This window comes from Gobio gobio, assembly GCF_949357685.1.
Source record: "Gobio gobio genome assembly, chromosome: 10".
In the NCBI taxonomy this organism is placed as follows: domain Eukaryota; kingdom Metazoa; phylum Chordata; class Actinopteri; order Cypriniformes; family Gobionidae; genus Gobio; species Gobio gobio.
Genome location: NC_137116.1, coordinates 47964098 through 47982758, shown reverse-complemented (window position 1 = coordinate 47982758; position 18661 = coordinate 47964098). Strand labels below are relative to the sequence as shown.

Below are 18661 nucleotides of genomic sequence, written 5' to 3'. Positions count from 1 at the left end.
CTCACCTTGGCTCCAATAACGGAGCTCTTCTGATAGAAGCAGCACAAAGCTGCCGTGATGGTCCTTAAAATATTGCATCTCTCCGACATCTCTCTTGTTTCAGTGCAACTCATCAGTGGAAACACTCTCACACGCTTGAATCTCCAAAACTCACTGCTTTATACCTTCCATGAATGAGAGCATGTTAGCTGCCCAGCGACTGTCTGTGAACTCTCACGGCGCGAATGTGCATGAGTGTGTGTGTGTGCGCTCAGCAGTGCATATGCTGCTCCATGCTGTTGCTCTCACCCCCGGGCAGCCCATGTAAGGAGCCGTGCTAAACTCCATGTGATACGACTCTCCAGCCTATCAGAGTTTGGTCATCTGCAGGAGCGCCACACAGCCAGCCTCTAAACCAACCCCCCTTTCCCCAAAACACCAAACAGCTTGCCAGAAAATACAAAATAGATGAAGAGGGAACGGGATAGAATGAGGTATTCTGATTAGGGATGTAATATTTCTGGAAATATTACATTTTCTCTCAGAATCCCCAATTTTCAAAAAGCTTTTCCTTAGTCATATGCTAATTAGTGATAGAGTGAAGATGATATTTAGACTTTTTTTATATTGTGAAATACTCTTATTTTATGAATATATATGTGTGTGTGTGCCAGCATATCAGCCACCCTGCTCTCTAGATATCAGCGTCACTCGTTTAAAGTCACACTGGTTGCCACTAATGCCAATAAAATCAAACGTATTCAGATATAAATATTGTTTCTTACATTTTGACTGATCTTCAATTATGAGCAGGCCTGTGTAGACTTTCACATTTTCTACACATTCTCTTGATGTAGCTGAATGCATAATCCATTTAGCCAAAATACTGTTTATAATAAACAAACACTGAATTTTACAGAAATGTGCTGCATTGTGTGTGCTCAGTTTCCACGTGGGCCTGGTTATCAGGGTCTAAAAATAGGAAAATGATCACTTTACACCAAAACAGACTAATGAACAAAGCTGACACACATTGCAAGTAAACGAGAGCATGCTGAGAGACAATCTGATATCAAGCAGTTCAACGACATGAAAAAGCATTGCTTATCACTAATGACATTTGAATTTAATCTTTCCAGACAAGAGCATCTCCTGTGGAGGAGTTTCAGGAGCGGTTTTCCAGGCAGACGGGGACAGTGGTGATCCTGTGTGACAGGTCTGCACCGAGGGACCAGGGCTGTGTCTTTTAGTATCAGCACAACATCACTCTAAACTCTAGTGGGGTTTCAGTAACAGCAGGGGGTTAATATAAAAGAGCATTCCCCTAGCAGGTAGGGCTTTCTTACCCAGCTGGGACTATCCTGACCCTGAGAAGAGAGTCCGGTTGAGCCTGAGGGATCCCAGACGGCCAAATTCACTCACTTTTCCCACTGGGGTTTACATAACAAGACTACTCTGTCTCGTAGTCACACGCAAGCAGCACTTAGTGTTATTGCGGCTAGTTGGCTAACTAGAGGGGCTTTTGTTGAGTGGGCTAACGGGGGCTCTCTCTTGATTAGCCTATTTGTTAACAGCATTACAAGTTCTGTCATTTTCAGGGAAGGGAACCCCCACCCCATAGAAAAGGCTCACAGAGTAAAAGAGGCGTTTGGAAACCCGTACATTTAGAAGACAGAAGAGAATTCATGTTTTCCAGACCGTTTCACCTGACTGAACAAGAGCTCATGTGTTTGTGAGGTGAGTCTGTGTAAGTTTGATTTGCACCATTTAATATTGTGTGGCTATTTACTGAAAGGACAAACCTTTATAACAGTCTCTCTGTATGGCATAACCCTTTCATAAAGCATGGGGTCGACTGACAGTTACAGGGTTCTAAATTTTTCTTCTTTTTTTACTATTTTTCTTAAAAATAAATTATTTTATCAGCATAACAGCCCCAAGTGAAAAATATATACCAAAATGTTTTTGAAATACATTTATTTTATGCAAAGTATACTACAAATACATTTTTATATATATATATATATATATATATATATATATATATATATATATATATATATATATATATATATATATATATATATAAAGGGTTAGTTCACTCAAAAATAATGTCATTTATTCCTCCCCCTCATGCCGTTCCACACCCGTAAGACCTCCGTTCATCTTCGGAACACAAATTAAGATATTTTTCTTGAAATCCGAAGGTTCAGTGAGACCTGCATAGGCAGCAATGAAATTTACACTCTCAAGATCCATTAATGTCCTAAAAACATATTTAATTCAGAGTGGTTCACTCATTATAAAGCGGCGGGAATATTTTTTGTGCGCCCAAAAAAACGAAATAACGACTTTAATAGTGATAACCGATTTCAAAACACTGCTTCATGAAGCTTCGGAGCGCATCGAATCATGATTTGGATCGCGTGTCAAACCACGAAACTGCTGAAATCATGTGACTTTGGCTCTCCAAACCACTGAATCGACTCGCTGATTCGATACGCTTCGAAGCTTCATGAAGCAGTGTTTTGAAATCGGTTATCACTATATTATTTATCGTTATTTAGGTTTTTTTGACGCACAAAAAAGATTCTCGTCGCTTTATAATATTAATATTGAACCACTAAACTCACATGGACTGATTTAAGTAATTATTAATGTAATAATTAATGTTTTTAGTACATTAATGGATCTTGAGAGTGTAAATTTCATTGCTGCCTATGCAGGCCTCGCTGAGCCTTCGGATTTCAACAAAAATGTGTGTTCCGAAGATGAACGGAGGTTGTCTGGCTATCACCAGACCAAGCTCAATTTAAGATTGAACATTGGTCTGGGGAGTCTGATATGTATTTTCTACTGCACAAGAGGCATGATAAACAAGCAAAAATTAAATGTCTCTGTACACAATTGGATAGTCCTTCAACCAATCAGACCACAAGAGGCGTGATCAACAGGAAACGGCCCATGGCTTCTCTATCCGTCATCATGTTAAACCTGCCAATAGCACGCCAGGTGGATAAGCCAGTCTGTGATGGGTTCCCGCAAAAGTGTAACAAAAGCAGTAGAAATTAATGTACAGGTTTCCAGACTGAGTTGCAGGGCGAGATCAAATCGCCGGCAGTTTAGAACGGAGGTCTTACGGGTGTGGAACGGCATGAGGGTGAGTAATAAATTACATTATTTTCATTTTTGGGTGAACTTACCCTTTAATATAAATATCCTGCAATTATAATTTTGGTATAGTAAATTGGTATACTTTTGTACTTAATGCACTTTAGTTATTCGGAAATAGTGCTGAGGTCCAACTAAAGGTATACTTAAGTATATTTGATAGCACAAAAAATTGAACTATTGCAAGTATACTTTAGGTACACTTTAAATATCTTGCATTTAAAGACTGATATTATACAGAGGTCATACTATCCTTACTAATAGTGATATTAATATTAAAGCAGCACTAGGTAGTTTTTGCTCTCGGGGTCCCCCTACAGTTGGGAAACAGTATTGTCCTCTACTACTGTCGTAAACTCTTATCATCTTACATCACATGCAGGTGTTCTGCTTGCGTCGCGTGTGAAATGTCTTCATCCCAGATACAGTGGCATATTTCAGCATGTCATATGAATATCATTTCGTGGGTTTTATTTTTTTCAAACGCCAAATGATTGCGATGCTCACGTTTACAAGCCAGCGTCATTATAGTAGCCTATTGGTTCCCGTTTTACGGAATCTATGAAACTTCAATTCAATGTTTGAGTGGTAGGTAATAACCATACATCGTCAATATTATAATATCAAGCTACCATAGATGAATCTGCAAATTTGAAAAATCGATTTGCATTATAGCTTGAGGCAAGACAAATAAACAAATATCACAGACATGTTAGGTATCCTAAAATATGATTTTGTACGTCTTATGTATTTACTTGCAAGAATGTAGCCCCTCCTCCTTCAGCTCACGCCAACGAGCAAACGCTGGCCCAATGTTGATCCTCGTCCTGCCTTTAATCCGATCACTTTCTCGTTTCCTCTTTTTGCTTTCCTCCTTTGCTTTCTTATTTTTCTGTGCTGCTTCGGCCATGACTATAACATTCGGCAAACAAATGATAGTTGGGCTCGCATGTCCGAATTTAAGGAAGTTGGGGGTGGTGGTAGAAGCGACGTATATGCCGCAAAGCAGTCGAATTTTGTAGTTCTTTTTTTTCTCGGGTTACTACCCGAAACCCGAAGTTTAAAAGTACGATTAAAAACAATACAGACCCCGTCAGGCTATGGCAGACATGTCATTCAACCTATTGTAAGTCGATGTATCATCACAAGAGTCTTGAAAATATATTATGAAGGTTGAAAAGTTACCTAGTGCTGCTTTATAGCTGCAGTCCGTAGTTTTTCCTCTTGTCGCCATCTCTGTTCGAAATCTGCAATTGCAGTTATTCGCGGAATTATCAACTTTATGTGATTTGTGCCAATGTAATTTGACAATGTGCATTGTGTGAATTAAAGAAGTACTCCAAATCATCAAGTCTCAAGTGATATGTAAGTAAATATGTTAATGGTTTGTAGTATACTTAGTATGAAATAAATAAGAACATCTGACCGTCTGTACAAAGAGTTCATTTAAAGGGGTGGTTCCGTGTTTTTTTTCTAGGCTTGGTTGTGTTTATGGGGCGCAGTATAACATGTCTTAATACTTCTTTTTTTTTTAAACGCCGTATTTTTCTTATATTTTACCTTTATTCCACACCGCTGTCTCCACTGTCCTTTGAACGGCTTGCTGCGGCTTTGCTTCCTGCTTCTATGAAGCCCATCCCTCCGAAAAACGCAATGGTCTTAGATTGGTTAGATGGCCAAATGTAGTTTGTAATTCTGCAACAGCTCTCTCTCTTTCGTAATGACTGCGACGTGGCCTCGCCCACTTTGTTGCGTGTTCGCGGGGGCAGTGTTAATAGCAAGGGTTTATGATGTCACCAACCCGGGAAGAAGCTTGTTGTAGTCCAAACCGGCCGTTTTTGTAGGCAATAAACCGCCATAACTTTAAAAGACAATATCTCCGTTTGCATTAAAACTTTCAGGGCTGTAACTTTGCAGATACTGTTTATGCTCAAGCAGAAACATGTTTCATTGTATATTTTTCAAAATGAAATGAATAGGAAGAACGCACACGTAAAACTTTTTTTCAGTTCATCAGTAGAGCTGGAAAACAGTAAATTATGCTGTTTGTCCTATACTCCAGGAACATTTAGGATGCAAACAGTTGGATGTCTATTAAATGAGATTTGTTATGTTTCTGCCAGATTGCTCTTAAGGGGCAAACAAAGACATTATGGCTGCCTGGCACACCCTCGGACCAACACTGGAATGTTCTCCCTGAGAGAGAGAGCTCTAAACTACCTAATTATGCTCAATAAAATCACCATGGCCCTGCGAGCAAATCTGCTTTTCCACAGTCTGCTAAAGAAAGGAGTCAGCGTGATGTTCTTGTACATGAGAGTAAAAAATAAATCTTAAATACATGTCTGACCTCACTGCAACTTAGCATAGTTCAAAGGGTAAATAACTTGCATGTGACCATTTCTAGCTGAATAGCAGATTTTTATTTTAAGACACTAAATTAGGGCAATCTAGGACACCCCTGATGTTTACTTTTTTAAATTTTTGCTTCGTGAAATAATGGGCAGTACAGAAATAAAACAAACATTAGAAAATGTAAGATCAATTTGTATGTGAGAAACTCATTTTTGTGTGAGAGTTGAAACGTTATCCACTGATCAGATCAAGTTATTTTTGTTTTCATGTTGAGACTATAATATTTTAATTATATTACATTATACTTCTGGCCCCACTTTATATTAGGTGGCCTTAACTACTACCGGTATGTACCATATGTACCAAGTACAATGTACTTATTGTGTTCATATTGTATTGCAAAACACTTTTGCTGATATTGAGGTGGGATACAGGGGTAAAGTTAGGGACAGGTGTGGTGGTATGGGTAAGTTTAAGGGAATAGAGTTAGTGTCAACAGTAATTATAAATGTAACTACAGAAATTAATTACAGGTATAATTACATGCAGGTATTTTTAAAAATGTAAGTACAATGTAAAAGCATGTATGTACACAATAAGTGTATTGTATCAAATGATTCATCAAAATGTTAGTACATAGTAGTTAAGGCCTAATATAAAGTGGGTCCATACTTCTTTTATTTTTTTATTTTATATCTTAATTTATTACTTTATGCTGCAGAAACTGTGAATGGAAACTTTTTTACTCAAATCAATAGACTTTTGCTGCCTCGAAGGACTTCGCTCTTTGTAAATAATCTTGAGCTAGAGCACAATTTGATGCAGTTCACATAAATGAACACTAGGGGGAGTTGTGCCTCTGTGCAGCGGTAATAATCACTGCTAGCTTTCGCGGGTGTCGTTAAACAGGTGGCTTTCCTCATAGTTCTCCATGGAGTTCCACACTAATACTCACACTAATATTCCACACTAATGTTACCTTCCTCTGTTTAATTTGGCACCTGAATGATATGACATTTTATCTCTCCAATATAATGTTCACTCAGCTTTTGCTTTGACTCACTAATGTAGGGTTTTATCAGTCTAGTTCAAAGTCATGTTCAAATCAAGCGATCCTCCACCCTGAGGCCATGAACATGACCAACATTCATCAACACCAGTCAAGTGATTCCTGCAGGCAAGATTTTACAACAATCTTGAGTGTCTCCTGAGGTAAAGATCTAAAAATACTGCCTTTAATATCACCGCATTAAGATCTGGAACACAAGCCAAAACATTATATTATAAAAACTGCAGGCTTTAACTGCAGGGAGTGTGCCACATGCCATTTCATTTGGATTTAATGAAAAATCTGGATATACGACAACACATGCGTCAGATTATATAAAAGCAAAACAATAAGTCAACTTTTGTTAGGTTTAACCTGCTGAGTTGTTTCCCTACACTTTATATTAACTTTCTTAAGCATTATTACATATAATGCTAAACCAGTCATTGATGTAGAGTCAGAAATATCATAGTACACGTAATTTTTATGTATAATATTTGATAGTACACAATTATCGATCTTTTGGGCATTGTAAAAGCTGCAGTCCCTGTCCGTAACTTTTTTTGTGTTCAAGATTTACAAAAATTATATAATGAGAATGTACAACATGAATCCATTTTCCAAACCGTGTTTTTGTCTTACCCTGAATCAATATGGTACACTTATAATAAGTGTTTATATTAGGACTATTTCAGACCGGTCTGGTTGGAACCGCTGCGGAGGAGCACAGTCCCTGCGTGACTCGCCATAGACATAAGTGCTCAATAAGTGACAAAATAACGCCAACATTTTCCTATCTACATGTTGTGATGTGTATAGTCACAGCGTGTACAAATAATACGGTTACATGAGACACAGCCATCTTATAAATGTATACATAGGGACTTTATTCTCAGAAGGCGCAGCACTTCTCTACTTCTGTGGAGTGATAGCTTGCAGCACCTGAGAAGCCCTGCGGTGAAGAGCAGAGAGTTCGCTCAGAGTTGGAGTAATAGAGTCAGTGATTACTAGATAGTTTACAATCATGGGTGTTCGCTGTATTGTAAAGAACAGCGACAATAAACGGGAGAAAAGGTAATACCATGATATATAATTCCTATCCAAAACGCTGACCTGATGAATCTATGGCTGCTTACTCTGGATATAGATCCAAACACACCTGTAGCCATCATCAAGTATCATTGCGTTTGCTCAGAACATTTAACCGAGGACGACTATTTTGAAAAAATGGAATTTGCCACACGGACCATGAAACGTGTCTTGAAGGATACGGCCATCCCATCGGTAGTACAGACAGGTCAAAGCGGATCACCTGCGGCTGCGGTAAGTCTTCCGTTATGTTTTTCGATGACTAGCCTACTGTAACAGAGCCATTATCTAGATCTAATGTAACGTGTGGTCACTACTGTATTGCAGTTGTTCCTGTGCTCCATGTATCCCCTGTAATGTTAGTATTGTGTTGTCATGAACGCGCTCTGTCACAGTAACAAATGAGCGGTGCTAGAGGTAATTCAGCGACTTGTCTATCAGCTTCCAAAGTTTGTAACTCCTCGTCTGTGTATTCTGGCTCAAATCGATATGGTTCTGGATTTTGGTTTGATACCAAGTAAAAATCCTCTGACAATTCCTCAAAGTCAGCCATGATCAACAGTCACGTTCGTTACTTGCTACCTAGTCACGTTGGTTTTGTTGACGGAAGTAACTACGGGGCTTCTCTCAGGTGCTGCGAGCAAATCACTCCGCAGAAGTAGAGCAGTGCTGCGCCTTCTGAGAATATAGTCCCCAGAATGTATACATTTATAAGATGGCTGTGTCTCATGTAAGCTTGTTATTCGTACATGCTGTGACTATACACATCACAACATGTAAATAGGAAAATGTTGCCGTTATTTTGTCACTTATTGAGCAGTAGGCTAGCTGGAGCCGTTTACCTCCAGTCTTTGTGCTAAGCTAGGCTAACGGTGGGTGCGTCAGACAGAGTTATGGCACGCACAGAGATGAGAATGGTATGTATGGACTTATCTAACTCTGGGGGATACCGTAAATATGCTAAAGTCCCAAAAAGTCAGCGTGTTCCTTTAATGAAAGACAACTTACTGGTCACCTCTTATGTGCAAACCGAACTAAAGTAATTCTTACCTTTCACAGCCATTACTCTCTTTATTGTCTATTTTTATAAAATATCAAGCAATGATGATATGATTTAATCGAACAATATGAGTCTTCATGCTTCTCGTCTCTCTCTCATCGTTTTAAGAGCCGGAAACTCTTTGAATTGTCCCTTCTGGGTCAGTCTATGGTCTGTTCTAGACCAGACTCTCTGTACTTCCGTCTCTGCTCTGGCTGGTCTATGTGTTCAGAGAGGCTTCAGGCCAGCTAAAGAGGTCTTTCTGTGGGCTCGCAGGGCAGCAGATCCCACAGAGCGAACAGTGCCTCATTGTTCCTGTAAAGCTCTTTCATGAGTGCTTAACAGCTTACTGAGCAACAGTATGTGTGTTCACAGTCAGGCCATCAAGTACAGAAAGATATGAGTATGTACAGGTGCATGTGTGTATGTGAGAGACCGGAAAAGAAATCTGTTGTTTCACTCTTAAAAATAAAGGTCTGCAATGGCTTTTTGCAGAACCGTCTTATTTTCTTGCTAAACAGGGTTGTTAACTAACAACAGAACAAGAATAAAATCATCGCAAAACAAAATTGAAGTTGTAATATGTCAATATTATGAGAATAAAGTCATAATATTAAAAAAAATTGTGAAGATTATGTGAATAAAGCTGTAGCAATCAAAGATTTTAGTCGTAATATTTTGTGAATTTTATGTAGGCTAAAGCACAAGTACAACTTTATTCTCGTAATTTTGACTTTTTCCTCAAAAATATTACGACTATTACTAGGACTTCACTTTCCTAATCTTAGGTATTTTTTGGTGAAACTAAAATGCAACTATATGGTTCTTTGGAGATTTTATGAGGTCTTCAGATCAGATAAGGTTTCTGGGTTCTTTAAAGGGTTAGTTCACCCAAAAATGAAAATTCTGTCATTAATTACTTACCCTCATGTCGTTCTACACCCGTAACGATTTCAAAACACGGCCTCATGAAGCTTCGAAGCATTATGAATCAGTGAGCCGAATCAGCAGTTTGGATCTTCAAATTTCAGCAGTTTGGCGGTTTGACACGCGATCCGAATCATGATTCGACTCACTGATTCATAACGCTTTGAAGCTTCATGATGCCGTGTTTTGAAATCGTCATCACTATATAAGTCGTTATTTAGGTTTTTTTTTGCGCACAAAAACTATTCTCGCCGATTCATAAAGTTATTGTAGAACCACTGTAGTGAGATGGACTTTGTAACGACGTCTTTAGTACCTTTTAAGGGTCTTGAGAGTGAACCGTGCATTGTGCCAATGGAGCCATCAGATTTCAACTAAAATATCTTCATTTGTGTTCCGAAGATGAACGGAGGTCTTACGGGTGTCGTACGACATGAGGGTAAGTAATTAATGACAGAATTTTCATTTTTGGGTGAACTTACCCTTTAATGCTTCAGTATATAGATGGTTTTCTTTGTGGAGGTTCTCCAGCAGTGCCAGGCTATAAAACCGTTTGTGTCCCTGTTTGGAACTTTAATTTAAAAATAGGATTTTAACTTATCAGTTTGTTTAATCCCCTCCCAATTTTGAATATTTGTTAATATTCTTGTTAAAGAGTTTGGAGTAAAAACAATAAGACAAAAAGGTAATATAATGGATACATACACTAAACCAAATAGGGCACGGATGTCTCTGACACCATCCCAAACGTTCCTATGAATCACAACAAGAAATATGTGATTCATGCATTTTATCCGCAGATCCCTTTCGACAGAAATTTGATTCCCACGCTTAAACATTTTTTTAAAAACAAGTCATCCAAACAATTTACACCCTCCAGATCATCTTTGATGATAATAGCTACAATTTCGCACCACGTTCTCCCCAATCTCTGCTTCACACGCAAGGAGAGAGACTGAAAAATAATGGTTTGATATTGAAATAAATCATGTCATCAGTGCTTGACATTAAATATAGATTGATGACTTGGCCTCAGTTCCTTATAACTTACTGTAGGGTTTCTCTGTTATTTCACAACCGCCCTGGGGTTACAGATGTACACCATGATGGAAACCACCCAAACCATGATGGAAACCACTAACTGATCTGATCTGATATCATCTAAAAACAAACAGTTTTCACAAACATGGCTAAAACTCAGGTCATCTGACTTCAGGAAGTGATATCAGCATATGAGGTCTTGAAAGTTAATTATCCCATATTTTTGATGGCTGGCTTCCTGTTAACTTTGAAGAAAACATTCCTCAACTAACAGGTCGTCAAAAAAAATAGGTCAAGACTGTAAAACCAACATAACTGAGCTGAAAACCCAGAGTGGTGACATACAAAACTAGCCAGTCAAATGAAGAGAGACATGTATATTAAACCTGATGGAAAAAAGACCTTGTGTATATGTCATTTCATATGAACAAACAAGGCTGTGAGAGACAGAAGTGTCATTTTAAGGTCATAAGATAACATAATCCATGTTTGAAAGATGCATTTTCAATGTTTCATGGCTGAACAATTGACATCCAGGTAACCGTGACAGAAAAAGTATAAGGCTACTTTCCAAACAGTCTCTTTTTCATTTATATAAAATTAAATATAGCGTCTTCACAGACTATACTAGGTCTGAAGATTTCCTTGCCACTGTCGCCCTTTGGCTTGCTCAGTTAGGGACACTAAAAATTTGGTAATATTATCGATTTGACTGCATTGACACTATCGGATGAGAACTGCACTGAGCTGGAAGATGACGTCACTGTTTTAAAGAGTTGCTTTATAGATGAATTGAACTCATTCTTTAATTGTTAAACTTTATACAGTTATTGAACCGAACTGAATCAACACTGAATAATGGCACTATTGTCTTTCTAGAGCTGCTTTAAAGCATACTTGAATTCTGCTTGCATCATTGATCGTTATTTACCTGTTTAACACTTTAACATTTGCTTTAAAACAAACTGTACTGTATAAAGTGCTATATAAATAATGGGGACTTGACCTGATGAGGGTTGTATTCATAATTATATCATCATCATTTCAGTATATTCTGTTAAATAAGATACAGAGCTAGTTTAGATGATAACCTGGTGGATAATCTGTGGTTTTCTGACTCACGGATTAAACTTGTGCACAGATCTACAGACCCAGGTGTTTGTTAAACACAACGCTGGAAACTCAACACCACCAGAGGAGGACACGGTGAGGTTTACCTTCATTCATTCAGAGGGAGAAAGAAGGGATGATTTACTGAAGCTATGACCATTCCAGACCTTGAAACAGACACCCAAACACAGATGTGTCCAGGACAGTGTGTCAATGTCTAGATTTAGTTGTTTTCAGCTGAGTTTTTACGGGTGTAAACAGAAAAACTGTTGTCTTCACATGGCAGTAGAGATTCACTGCAGCTATTGATGCATGCTTGCAGATGGCCACACATTAAACAGGCAGACAGTCCTAAGAGCTGCGTAAAATAGAGTATAAAGAGCCAGTGTATGCAATTCTTCTGATTGAAACATTTCATGGCTATGCTATTCCCCTGAGGATATGTTATGTCATCTCCTATCAAGTTCTATTATTGGCCTCTCTGATTGGAATGTCTGGATCATATTTCCGAAAAATATTTTTTATTTATTTATTTTCATGACAATCAACACATTCCCCCATTTCATTATTCTCCTTGGTGACTTTACTGTATACATTTATTTTACTATAGTGAAAATTGTTTTATATGGACATATTAATAACTTTAATTAAAATCATAATTTTTCATTTATTAAAAATTAAAAAATAACATTTATTAATTTCTCTCATAATTTAATACAAAATTTTAATTGCAATAATATAAACTAAATATAAATACCTTTAATTATATGTATACATTTGATATATATTACACACACATACATTTGTATATACACACACACACACACACACACACACACACACATATATATATGTCTATATATATAAAATCTCAAACTTTTGACCAGTTTATATCTGTCTATACTGTCACCTGATCAATTTAATGCATCCTTGCTGAATAAATATATTAATTTCTTTGTCAACAAAAGCTACAAAAGCTTTATATTTCAAATAAATACTGTTCTTTTTTTCTTTTGAACTTTCTATTCATCAAAGCATCCTCTGTTTTACACAACTCTTTTCAACATCGATAATAATAATAAATGTTTCTTGAGCAGCAAATCGGCATATTAGAATGATTTTTGAAGGATCATGTGACACTGAAGACTGGAAAAGTGATGCTCAAAATTCAGAGTTATAAAGTCCAATTTTGAGGAGAGGAAAATTCTGTGTTATAAAGTCAGAATTGCGGGATATAAACTCAGAATTTTGAGATAAAAAGTCACAATTAACTTTTTTATTTTTTATTCTGTGGCGGAAACAAGCTTCTATAGTAAAATGTGTTTAATAGTTGAAAAAAAGTACAATGGAATAAATAATTGGCTCGTCCATAATATAATTTCCTTTTTTATTTCTTTTGATTTTGGGTTGAAATATATTTATTTTAATATGTAATGACATCTAATTAAATTGTATTTCATTATGGCAACTTTATGACTATGTTCAACTGTACTGCAGCACTGCTACAGTGTAGTTGCTATTGACTGTGTGTGATTGTGCTGTTTGTTTTGGTTTGTTGTCTGTGTGAGGTAAGGCTAAGAGAAGTTTGTTCTTCGCAGAGAGTTGCTAGACCCCAAGATGAGGCAAACCACTGAGCTACTGAGTATGAGGAGGACGGAGAGAGTGACGGATGGTTTCTCAGCAGGCTGACAGAGGTGGCTGTGTGGTGTCAGCACACTCAAGGCTGCAGGTGATCACAGTGGAAAATCTCATTCAGTCAATGCGAACCGAATGAGACACCCAAGATATATGTCACAGCATATCTTTCTCATCAGATCTGAGTCGTGGGTGCTGTAATGCAGCCGTGTTGTGTGATGAAGAGCTTTCATAATGGCTAGAGGATGCCTCAGGTCAAAAAGTCAGGGAACGATTCTGCCTTTGCTGGCAAAGTCAAATTTGTCAGTTGTTCCAAACTTGATACTATAAATTAAACTACATGCGCCGCTTGCAGACCCTTGAAACATCACCAGCTCATTTCCTCCTCCTAATTGTGCCATTTTAATTGAGGATGTGTCTACAAGGGCCCCTCGCACAGTGGGAAACGCAGAGATTGTCAGATCTTTATCGGAAATTTTGGCTGTAGAGTTTCCTGTGTTTTACGAACAGCTCTGGCTTTAAGTTGTACACGTTTGAGGTCTGATGTATTACAGTGTATTCCTGGCAGAATCAAATGCCATCAACAACCGAGACAGGTCAAGGAGAGAGCATTTATATTTGCTAAACTCCATGGCGCGAGTTATAACACTGAGAAATGCAACGAAAGTATTGTTTTTGCAATCCGCTTAAATCATTATCAACCGGCACACACGATACAAAACGCCAGGAAGCGCAAATGTTTATATAACAAAGATAATCACTCACACTGACGCGCACATTTATCTCCGACGCAAATCCGAGTATGTGATGTATTATGTATATTTACCCAACTCACTGTCAATAAACTGCAATCCTTCATATCCTCAACATCCAGCATGGCTGACATTCCTCTCCTACTTTAAGGCTCTACACTTACAAAACTCTTTGAGCTGAATAGTATTGGATATCTCAAAGGGTTAAGGGTTGCCCTAAGATCATCTGCGTCTTCTACAACCATCATTCTTTACCTCATGAATTGCCACTGGCTTTTTACCGCAGTAGAGCGCTCATTCAAAACTCCACATGCACATATTGATAAAGGTAAAATGTGAAGCCTTACCTTGACATACTCCATGTTAGGGTCCATGCCTGCACCGTCCCTGCAGGAGAAAGAAAGAACTCTCTTCAGCGAACACATCAACTCTCTAGCTCAGCTGCCTGTATAACTGTGTGTGTGTGTGTGTCCTTCTCTGGGCAGGCTGTACACTGAACTGCAGTAAAGTGCCTACCAGTACAGCCCTGCTCGCCTGAGGTCATTACACCACAGTATAGACCACACCAGCCACAACATGTGGACACCCCCCCCCCCCCCCCCAAAACACACAATTACTTCCACACCAATCCAAATGCGCAAAGTGCAGCTGAGATTAAAGCGAGTATCAATTTAGATACTGTGCACGAAGAATAAAAAAACTTAAGCAGGCTTTACAAGAGAAGAATGAAAGGTTAAGCAGTCAGGGATGAGCATGTCACAGCTGGTGTTAAAGGTCTGGAGGCTTTTAGCGTCTCTCTGTCTCACACACAAACAAGACTTGTGTATCTCTCCGGATTTATGCTTGTGTGAAGATTTACCCAAATTATAAAGGATTATAGCCAGGAAAAGGGAAATTAATTCCTTGAGTCTAAATTTCCCACAGGGCTGAACAGCATAAATAAACATTTCAGCGCAACCTTTGGGTATGAGACAAACTTAGCACAAATGTAACAGATCATATACAATACGTAGGAGTGGACAGGACGCAGCGATTGTTCACATGACCTCTATTCCTGCCAGCGGCTTTAAGGTTGCGGTCTAGATGTGACTTACCCTATAACTGCAGAGATGGCCCTCGGTCAGCACTGCATTTTTGTTTTATTTAGATTCTCTGTGGAGCGTGGAACGCAGGAAGCGCAGTGGTGAAGGAGTCGTGGAGAAGAACGCGCGGTTGAGGTGCGCGGCTCAGCTTTTTCTCCATTTAGAGCTTTCCGCCCTCTCTCTTTCTGAATTTACCCAGAGTCCCTTTCATCTCAGCTTACACAAAAACCTGACTTTTCTTTATGACTCTTTCTTTCTTCCTCTCTTACCACCAGGGTGTGTGGTGGACTGTCTCACCCCCTTAGGGGAATAAGGGTGGCTTTCAGATTCAGTGTGGAGGTGGCACCTGGGGTGAGAGCTCAGATATATAAAACGCGTCAGATAACTGGAAATATGAGAATGTTTAAGATCTCTTGGCTTGTTTGTTTGCTTCGCATTTGATGGAACTTAAAAGCGTAACTGATTTCCTGTTTTAAATCCCCACTGAACATTAAGAAGAAAGCAACTCTAGAGGCGAGAGGTCATGCTTTAAAGCTTCTGAACGCTGACATTACAGTGCTATAAGAGAACACTGTCAGTACTCCCACGGGCCTACCCAGGCCAGGAGTGACTTGAGTTTGGGATCAGGCCGAACATACCGTCTTATCCGCAAAGAGAGGGCATGAAGTGAGGACACGGCCACAAGAAAACATCCATCTCCATCTCTGGCTCGTTCTGTGCCAAGCCACAGCTGCATTGTTTCTCAAAGTGGTGATTTGTACCTCTCAAAGCCTCGCCAGACAGAATTAGAAAGCTGAGGGAGGACATGTCAAGTTAGAGAGATGGACAGGCTATTATTCGTTTTTCAGAAGCAGAAAAAGTGCATAAGCCACTGGAGAGAAATGGGACATTTGACATCCAACACTCCCAAAAATCTGCCATATGCTGTAGTGAAGAATTCACCCACACATTGATAGACATAGAGGCAGTTCACAGCCAAAACAACAGGGGCAGTGCAGCTCTGTGAACTGATGCCACTCAGGGAGCGCTCAGAGAGTGTTTTTTAAACTCCAGGATTCAGTCAAAGACTATAGAAAGACGGTTCACTCATATTACTTATAAATGGGAGAAATTGCTACACGCAATATGGCGGAATACGTCCCACCTTCTAAGTAAAAGAGCCAATCGCTGATTGGTAAAGTCACTGCAGCTGCCGTCAGAAGCTCCGGTTCCCATAGAAACCTGAGACTTACATGCGCATTGGCTTGTCTAGCCTGAAAAATACGCTTTTTTTATGCTATTTTATGCAATTATGGGACGGTTCATGTCACAATTGTTGCTGATTTGAAATATGTTATTTAATTGAGAGTTCGACAAGGAGTTTTTGAGATTTCAGGATTCCCCCTTTCAAACAGATAGACTTGGTCTTGGATTCCTAAAATAGCTGCCCGGGGGCAGTTTATTATAGAAAAAGCCCATCAGATACAGCTGCCTGTGTTTGAGATGCTCATCAGAAAAGTGATGAGGATGATATAAGTAAAAAGCAGAACAGCTACCCACTCTCCATTGTATTTATGCTTAAACATTTTTTTTAAATATTATCTGGCTCCCTTAAACTCTTTCTAGCTGCTTTTCAAATGACAAGAAGGACATCAAAGTAAATGTTTGTGTCAGCTGAACGGAAACTATACCCATACTATACTGTACCTTCTTATGCGTGCTGTTTACTCACTCTTTAGGGACAAAATGATTACAAAAATAAGGTATGTATTATTTAATTTTATTTGTTTTATTTAAAATATATATATTTATACATTAGGGATGCCACAATTCTCAATATAATATTGAACCGTTTGTTACGGCATTCACGGTTCAATACGCGCTGGTGAATTGCGTTTTTGCCTTTTTTTGCATCGGTTTTGCATTTCATTAATTATTTTTCTACAAATTCTATAATTTGCTCCATCCCAATATACTGAACAACGCGACATACATTCACATCACACGTTAGTGGTAGAGTTATACTCGCAGAACACTATAGTTATTCACAATCACCAAAGTTCATTATTTGCATGCGTTTTAAATCCTTGCCGGTTTCATTCGCGTGTGCGGTTTTAGGTTTTAACATGCGCTTTTCCGAGCGCGCGCACTAAGCGCCTGTCAAACACGTGACTACAGGACTAAATATTCGTCTTACTGCACTAATACTGTCAAATACACACAAGGTTAACATAAACACAGTCGGTTATGTCTAAAGTGAAAGTAAAATCGCGTGTCTGTATATTAGATGCACGCAGGTCTTAAATTGACAACAGCGCAGTCGTGAACACGCGGTCCTTAAAGGCACAGTTCACCTCTTAAAAGATGTCATTATTTACTCACTCTAATATTGTTTCAAACCTGTATTCATTTCTCGATGATAGAATTTTCATTTTTGAATGTACTTTCCCTTTATTGTTAATACAACAACAAAAGACAAAGAGAAAATCACTCACTGCTCTTGACTGAAAAACTAATACAGTAGCTTTAATAAGAATCAATGTATATTTTATAGTGAAGTCTATGTAGTGTTTTATTTTTACTTTCATTCATTCAATTTCATACTTTAATGCTGCTGTACAGCTCTGAGCTGCCAGTGTAAATCTTTATATATATTTATTTTATATTTTACAATACACTAGAAATGTGTACAAGGGTTTTTTTTTAAAGTAAAGTTTTAAGTTTAAGGTAGGTTTTTCAATTCTTTTAAGTAAAATAAAGAAAGAGTATTGCAATAATTTTATTTTTATTTTTTCTCCTTAACCTCTTGCTGTTCCTGTCGCCTAAGAATAGAATAACAAAAAAATTATGTGACAAGCCATCAGAACTGAACCGAACCGAAAACCGTGGTTAAAAACCGAGGTATGTATTGAACCGTGGACTAACTGTATTGTTGCATCCCTAATATATAATATATATATATATATTTTTTTATTTCTTTTAGTTCGGGTTTGGGTTTAGGTTGATGTCCATAGTAATTATAAATAGTTTTATATAAATGTGTGTATGAAAGAAAAGAGAGCACAAGAGACAAAAACTGTTTCACGTCACATCAGCAGAACTGTGTGGCAGAAGGAAATCCTTTGGACCACCTGGAAGTCTGGATGGAATGTTTGGGTTCCGTAGAGCTTAGCAACCCTAACGAAGTTACATAACACTGATACCGGATGGCCCAACAAAGACCCGAGTCTGCCAGCACACGCAGGGCATTACTGTAATTTCATTACTGTTATGCATTTCATGTCAATTAATAAATGGATAGATGACATAAAATACTTTAAAGTTTTTCATTACTCCAACTAAAATAATTATTTTAATTTTTTTTGGATTTTTCTAATATATTATGCATGCCAATTTTATTACCTTATTTTAATTGAATAACAACATGGAATATTTGTCATTAAAAAAACATTAT

The 18661-nt window shown here is 38.2% G+C and overlaps 1 protein-coding gene across 4 annotated transcripts in view; it reads right to left on the bottom strand.

Annotated features, from left to right (window-relative positions):
* Positions 1-18661, bottom strand: part of bcar3 (BCAR3 adaptor protein, NSP family member) — a 70675-nt gene that overhangs the window by 25394 nt on the left and 26620 nt on the right. For 3 of the 4 annotated variants that reach the window (XM_079827574.1, XM_079827575.1, XM_079827576.1), the window contains exon 3: positions 14494-14533. In XM_079827574.1, the coding sequence (XP_079683700.1) occupies positions 14494-14533 (40 nt within the window). Of the gene's footprint in view, positions 1-5; positions 283-14493; positions 14534-18661 lie in introns of those variants that run through there. The other variant, XM_079827577.1, reaches the window with a different exon arrangement.